The 8,095-nt window shown below is 37.0% G+C and overlaps 1 protein-coding gene across 1 annotated transcript in view; it reads right to left on the bottom strand.

Annotated features, from left to right (window-relative positions):
• Nucleotides 1–1,077: 1,077 nt before the first annotated feature.
• The window catches only part of LOC132010153 (ceruloplasmin-like), a 30,774-nt gene continuing 23,756 nt past the window's right edge, over nt 1,078–8,095 (bottom strand). The window contains exons 17-19 of the mRNA XM_059388091.1: nt 6,937–7,076; nt 2,205–2,367; nt 1,078–1,218 (exon numbers count right to left, since the gene is read on the bottom strand). Of these exons, the coding sequence (XP_059244074.1) occupies nt 2,209–2,367; nt 6,937–7,076 (299 nt within the window). The 3' untranslated portion in view covers nt 1,078–1,218; nt 2,205–2,208. The remainder of the gene's footprint in view (nt 1,219–2,204; nt 2,368–6,936; nt 7,077–8,095) is intronic.

Raw genomic sequence — 8,095 nt, 5'->3', positions numbered from 1 at the left:
TTTCTGGAGACACAAGCTGGAGTACTTTGGGGTAAAATGAAATGGTGTCAGGGATTTGTCTGATAAGATTCTGGGTATTTATGTATTACTTGTGAAGTTAAGAAGTTGTAAGTAAGAAAAAATGAAAAGTATGGCTTTGGTTTCAATTCTCATGTTGAACCCTTTTATTTAACTAATTTCTGATTTTAAATATTCTTACTGTCTAAGGCATAAGCTGTTTTTTAGACAACCCACAAGACATTTGTAGTCCCCTCTTCTTGTTATTTCCTCTACAGAGGCTACAAAATCTCTTTCCCAGCCTTCCTTGCTGTTAGGAATAGCCAGAGAGTAGGGGTTTGACCAATGAGACAGAAGAAGTTGGCAGGGTCTCCTCAGAAGACTTACTTTTCTGATAAAAAAAAGAATATGTGGTTGGTGGTACTCTTTTTACCTTCTTCTCTACCTTCAGTATATATGCAATATTTGGAGTTGCAGCAACCATCTTGCAATCATGAGGCAATAGTCATGAGGGAAATGCCAAGGACATTAAAGAAACTGGCCCTTGCACCATCAAGTTACTGGACCAACCCTAGCAGCCTCCTAGATTACTTAAAAAGTTTGCCACAAACACCATTGGTAATCTTCTTAGCTGGCTTTAGTTTCAGTTAGCTTAGCTGGGTTTTCTGTTACTTGTAGCAGAACACATCCCAAATGTTAATATTGCCAGATACAAAGACAGAGCATGAGGCCTTATTCTTAGTTCTGGAAAACTGTCATTTACACATTCTATAACCTTCAGTCTAATAATAATACATGAATTTGCATTTTAAATACTGACTCAAATTTTCAACCATACTATAAGCATTTCTTCTCTTTCTTTCTTTTTTCTTTTTTTTTTCCACACTTACGGATGGTGTAGTTTAGTCTTGGATTGTGTATTTTCTTTCTGAGATAGACTTCAGATTGTACCTGCTATCTTTGTTCCTCTTGCCCACTCCCTTCACTATGTGTTGAAAACCTTGTTACACCACTATAGACTCTACCGCCGTGGCACAGTTGACAGAAAGAGGAAGCTCACACACAAAACTGACAAAAAAAAAAAAAAAATGTATTTCAAGCTTGTTTTCCAGGTAGATTGCCATGAGACTTCAGCCAGGCCCTGGATTCCTTCATCTCTTCTTCAGTAGCTTTAGCTCTGCTCATGGTCTTGTCAACATTCATATCAGAAAGATATTTAGGCTGTGGAAAAGAAAGTTTCATGATTTTCTAAGAAGTAACTGAGTCAGAATATTAAATCATTATATCAAGAGACCAAAAGGGTAATAACTTCATGGAGAGCCTAAGTAATTAAGGAACTGATGAAAATCTTAGAAAGAAAGATATTATTTTCATCCTAAAGTTGTTAGTAGTAAAATGTGTTAGAGAAGAGAAGGGAATAAGAAGAAATAAAGTGTAATTTGAATATGAAAAAATATGTAATCATTATTTAGTTTTTTTCAAGAGTTGTGAAAACACTTTATAATTCTACCAGAGTATATGTAAGGTACCTACCTCACTCAATACCACACTGTCATTGATATTATCTTTGAAAAAAGAAATCTTTGCCAAATCAATAGCTTCCTTACTCAACAATTGTATCTGTTGTTTAAATACAATGTTTAAGTGATTTGATTATTAGCAAGGTTAGATATCTTTATAGGCTCAATAGCCATTTGTGTTTCATCTTCTATAAATTGTTCAAATCCTTATGTGTATGTTATAAGAGTCTGTAAATAATGCATATAACTCTAAAGTATCTTTTATCAGATTAGAAATGGTTACCTAAGTTTGAGAAAGAAGATAATACCAGAGTTTCTTGGTCATCTCAAAACAGTAATCTTTGAGGTTTTTTGAGATTTATTTATGTCTTTTAGAGAGAGAAAGAGAATGAGAGAGAGAGTGGTGGGTGGGAGAGACAAAGGGAGAGAGAGAGAGAGAGAGAATCTCAAGTAGACTCCCAACTGAGTGTAGAGCCTAATGTAGGGCTCCATCTCATGATCCTGAGATCATGACTTGAGCTGAAATCAAGAGTTGGATGCTTAACCAACTGAGCCACCTAGGTATTCTTCAAAACAGCAATCTTTAAATGAATGGTGTGTCAGATCATATAAATGTTCAGTGAGTCAGATATCCTTATATAAACATAGTTAATTTAAATATGATCACTTCGAATTAATTTAGCTTACCTTTTCATTCGATTACAGTGTAAGTGCTTTCCATTCCAGCCTCAATGTGAACACTAACATGGCAATGAAATAACCAGGTCCCAACATCTCTTGCATACATTTTTACAGTCTGATATACTCCAGGAGGAAGGTCATAAACGTCAGAGCGATAGATTCCCGTATCCTCAATAAGGAGACAAAACACCATTAAATAACTTATAAAAGGTATTAGTCATTTATATACCCTATAAATTCTAAAATACTTTGTTAGACAACAATTAGAAAACATTAGGTGCCATTGCACTTATCTTCCGAGTACAAGTGAGGGTTTCAAGGAGAAAGTCTGAGAACATTTCAGGGATAGGCCACAGAGAAACATCTCATTCTAAAGGGATCTTGTATCATTCTTGGTGTTGGATACCTTGTCAGTGCCTCCTGCAGAAGAAAGCTCTAGATTTCAGACAACATCCGGTCTTACAAATCCCAAAAATTTTAACTGAAGTATTTCTAACTAAGGATGTTGGGGATGTGAGATGACCATTTCTTGAGGTGTAGCTAATCAGGAAAACTCATGGTTACAGGAAGGAGAGGAGCTCATCTGCCTTCCGGGGTCAGAACTGAAGACTGAGGGCCTTAGGGGCTATTTGTTCTCCTAAGCAGAGAACCAGATGTTCAGAAGACTACCTCCTCTGCAGGCTACTTTGATTTTGAAAAATGAAGCCCCAGGGCCGGGCCTGGCTGGATCAGGATGGATTTGGAAGAGCATAGGAAGATGAATTGCTCTGAATAATGCAATGGGAGGTACTTGGAGGATGGGGGCATGTTGAAGAGTGCAGCTCAAGATGGGGTCTGGAATAATTTGAGGAGAGGACAGATGTTAAGCAAATCTGGAGAGGAAGAGTGTGAGGAAAGAAGTACTGAGTGTAAGAGAAAAAGGTGGAAAGCCCGTGTTTCACAGTAATGCATGGTAGAGGGATAACTGAAGACAGGGTTGTTTAAATCAAATGGTAAATGCTTTCACTGTGTAGTATTGGGGGGAAAACTCTTCATCTACCTCCAAAATTTCACCAAGCGTCTATGACCCATGGTGGCCTTGTTTTTGTGGTTGTTAAGGGGAGTTAGAGGAAATGGGGGTGTGTTCCATTCTGGAGATGCACAGAGATGAGAAAATGCCAGCCATGTGAGGCGAGAGGTAAGGGAGGTGAGCAGAAGCACGAAGTGAGAGTGGGAGATACTGGAAAATAGAGAGCAGAGAGGCAGAGTGTTTTCTACCAGCTGTAGATTGGGGCCTGAGCCATTTTTATTTAGGAAGATTAATTTTGCATCTACAGTGACAATAAGATGGGGGGCAGGGATCCATTTCTAAGATGTCAGAAATTTAGAGAACAATACTAAACAATTTTAACTAAGAATTGACAGTGTTCCAGTCACCAGTCAATGCACCATGTATCTGGAGCTCTGGCATCAAGGGAGATCACAGCCTCAGGGAACAGGCGGCTGGCTGTTCCAAGGCCAAGTGAGTAACCCCAGAGGGCTGCTTTGCTATACTCAGGAGATCTAGAGAGTAAAGCCCAGAGGCTGCATTAATGCTAGAGTAATTAAATTTCACCTCAAGGGAGGGGAAGACTATTTGTGATCATCTGAGGGAGGTTAAGAGTGAGTGGCTAGGGGTACTTGGGTGGCTCAGTGGGTTAAGCCTCTGCCTTCAGCTCAGGTCATGATCTCAGGGTCCTGGAATGGAGCCCCTCATCCGGCTCTCTGCTCAGCACGGAGCCTGCTTCCTCCTCTCCCTCTGTCTGCCTTTCTGCCTCCTTGTGATCTGTCAAATAAATAAATAAAATCCTTAAAAAAAAAAAAAGAGTGAGTGGCTAGAACTGACAGCTGCTGGTACTAGGAATAGGATTATTCTTGTTTTTAAATTCAAGTATAATTAACATAGGTGTACATTAGTTTCAGATGCACAATATAGCGATTCAACAATTCTATACCTTTCTCAGTGCTCATCATGATCAGCGAACTCTCAATCTCCCTTATTTCACTCACCCTCCCGCCCACCTCCTCTCCGGCAACCACCAGTTCCTCTCTGTATTTAAGAGTCTGGTTTCCTGTTCGTCTCTTTTTTTTTCTTTGTTTGTTCATTTTGTTTCTTAAATTTAATAGGATTGTTTCGAAAAGAGCAATTTTGTGAAGAGGTAGAGAGTGAGGGACTCTCGAGTGAGAGCTGGGGGTTCAAATCCTACTTCTACTAATTATTGATTATCGGAAAGTTCTTCATCTTATTAATCCTTCATTTCATTCCCTTATGAAACAGTGATAAAATAGTGCCTATCTGTGGGAAGGCTCGATGAGAAATCCATGCAAAGAACTAAGCATAGCATTTGGCACATAAGAAGTACTTAATCAAGGTTAGCTTTAATTAACATTATAGAAATGGTACCACAAATTCCACTTAATTTGATGCCTTATAATCATTTATGTAGAGCTAATTCTTGATTTTCTCTCCACTCAATGCTTGGCATGGTTCTAGGAATGTCAGAAGCACTTGCCAAACTGAACTAATCTGAACTAAACATTAAACGCACTTAAAAACTATACCCGGAGTTTAAATCTCTCTCTTTTGTTGTAATCCTAAAAATCTAATGTAAACACTTATGAATAACAACCCTTGTATCAAGGCTTTTCCTTCAAAAACACAAGGAATGTGGGTGGCAATAGGAGAAGGTCATGATTGTTGGCCCTGGGTAGAAGGTAAAGGAGAACATTATATTATTCTGTCTACTTTGTCATGTAAAGTTCCCTAGAATAATAAAAATAGTTTTTAAGCCAAAACAAATAAGTTTAAGAGGAATAAATGTGTTCATTAAAGGACAGAAAAGAAAGCAGCACACTGATAAAGCTTGGTGCAAATCAAGTCATACAGACTCATCGAATTTGTCTGAGGCTGAGCATTACAGAAGCTAATATAATACATCTAGAATCCAGGAAAGCTTTTTTTTTTTTTTTTAAGATTTTATTTATTTATTTGACAGACAGAGAGAGAGAAAGAGCACAAGCAGGGGGAGAAGTAGAGGGAAAGGGAGAAGCAGGCTCCCCACTAAGCAGGGAGCCTGATGCAGGTCTCAGTCCCAGGACTCTGGGATCATGACCTGAGCTGAAAGCAGAGGCTTAACCATCTGAGCCACCCAGGTGCTCCTAGAATCTAGGAAAGCTTTAGGTGAAACTTTTATCAACGCCAAAAGTTGAACTGTATTATGCCAAGTGGCTGAACTAAATGAGGTATCAAATGCATGAAATATAATTGGTCCTCAATTGTACATTAATGTGTATATAAGGAATGAGGATGAAGAGATAAAGAAGATGCTTCTTAAGTAAATAAGTGACACTAACCTGGACACTGAAAAGGGAAAGAATAAACCTTAAAATATTTTTAATAAATTAGAGAGATGTCCAGGAAAAGATGGTCAGTGAAACAACTCCAGTAAAGAGTATGAAGGTGAGATGGGGGAAAAGCTATTGAGACAGAGAAATAGACTAAGAATACATACAAGAGAAAAAGATGAAGATAGTTATTTTAAAAGGTTACCATAAAGCCAATTGTCACCTAATTCTGCATTTTTATGTTATAACAAATGCTGAAGGAATGACAGAATTAGAAAGTTACCATTTATAACTCCTAGTGTAAAAATTGATTCCAGAAACACTCATCAATAAATCCTTTTTAAAACTACAAGGCGAAATATAGTTGGAGAATAAGGTATGTTTAAAAAAATCACTTCACAGTTTGCTTATTAATTACAAGGGGAAAATGATGTTTTTATAAATGGAGAAAAATAGTAGGGATCATCCCAATAAATTTATCAAACAGCCCAAACAATGTCAGTACCTCTTATCAGCATGTACCTCTTGGTGTCACATGGAAAGCACATAATATCACTTATGTGCTGTTCATGTCAAGAATGTTTGACATGGCTCTGATCACGAGGAAACTATCAGACCATGGCAGAATATGGGACATTCTACAATGGTCAGCAACTGGCCTGGACCCTTCAAAAATGAAATGCCATGAAGGATCGAGAAAAAAAAAATCACTTATTTTAGGAGAGATATGACAATGACAACCAAATGCTATGTATAGCTGATTAGATCCTGAATTAAAAACAAAACAAAATCATTAGAAAGAGCATTTTGGGGATAACTGGGACTATTTGATGGATTATATGATAGATTATACTATTGAATTAATGTTAACATGGGGTGTGATAATGTTAGCACAATGGGGCAGAAATTCTTTAGTCTTAGGATGCACATGACTTTATTTAGTACTTAGGGGAAGAACCATGATGTTTGCAATTTACTTTAAATGGAGTCCAGAAAAATGGAGAAAGAAAGTGTGGCAAAATGTATGTGTTCCAATTGTTTTTCTCTTAAGTTACTAAGGGTTTGAAAACAAAAGTTGGGATAGAAAGGGTGAAACTCGAGATGATTATAGAAGTCTTATTTACCTATCAGGTAACACCAGGTTAGAGTGAGAAGTGCCCTTCCTGCATTCATAAGCACTTTCTGAGTGTCCACGGGATACAAAGAGCTAAATGTATAATTATTTACATGTACCCGGTATGTTACAGATTGTAGGTGTTGAACTTCAGTTCTGGCTGGGTCATTTCCTTTCTAGTTCTGTTATCCCGCCACGCTGCCCCCATAACTGCTTCACAAGACACAACAATAATTAGGTGACACTGCCCAGGGCTTTTACCGTGTATTCAAAGCTGTGGCCGTGAAAGTGAACCGTGTGCAGGTCAGATTCACTCCCCATGCCAATCAGATACCAATTCACTTCATCCCCAACATGGAACGTCAGACCTTGGTTATTTCCAAACATTCTTCCATTAATTGCTGTGGAGGGACACAATGTATTATATTCAACAAAGATTTAAAATAATGTAGGTTTGGGGCACCTAGGTGGCTCAGTGGGTTAAAGCCTCTGCCTTCGGCTCAGGTCATGATCCCAGGGTCCTGCGATTGAGCCCCACATCAGGCTCTCTGTCGGCAGGGAGCCTGCTTCCCCTCCTCTCTCTCTGCCTGCCTCTCTGCCTACTTGTGATCTCTGTCTGTCAAATAAATAAAATCTTAAAAAAAAAAAACGAAATTATAAAAAATAAAATAATGTAGGCTTTAAAAAAACACCTCATAGAAAGTATCATATGTGTTTTCAGAGGCCATGTGAAAGTTAAATTCCTTCTAAGGAAGCTGTTAAACATGACCAAACCATCCATTTATTTGGATGAGTCTAATTCCAGGGAGTTTTTCTTGCCTCAGGAAATGAGGAGTTGAGCTTGCTTTAAGTAATTGGGTTGCACTAGAATATCTCACCACTATGGATACATAAATTGATGGATATTTAAATGTGTCTATATATTTAAAGTATGTTTAAAGTGATCATAAGAGGCTTAGAAATTGAGTGTGTTCTTTGCTGTATTCAGACCTTCATGATCTGTCACAGGTATGAGTAGAATGGCCTTTGAGCTGGGGTCTCTCTCTCTAGCTCTAATCCTCTATAGCTGCGGTTTCCAAAGAGTAATAGGAAAAAAATATTAATTTAATTATAGGTATAATATATAATTTATGTATTTTATATATGCATGTAATTATATATACATATAATTATATATAATCAATTATATAATTTAGTCATCACTAATATATAATTACATATTATATATTAAGTTAATATATAATATAATTTATGTATAATATATAAGTTAATTTTAACTTAATATATAATTAAATATATGATATAATATATAAAATTATTATAATATAATGTAATCCTATATAATATTGCATTAACATATATAACAGTAATATAACATGTAATTATACTAGTATGTAACATATTAATATTAATATGTGTA

Source organism: Mustela nigripes, chromosome 2, assembly GCF_022355385.1.
Source record: "Mustela nigripes isolate SB6536 chromosome 2, MUSNIG.SB6536, whole genome shotgun sequence".
Classification (NCBI taxonomy): Eukaryota; Metazoa; Chordata; class Mammalia; order Carnivora; family Mustelidae; genus Mustela; species Mustela nigripes.
This window is presented reverse-complemented; position numbering and strand designations above follow the sequence as displayed.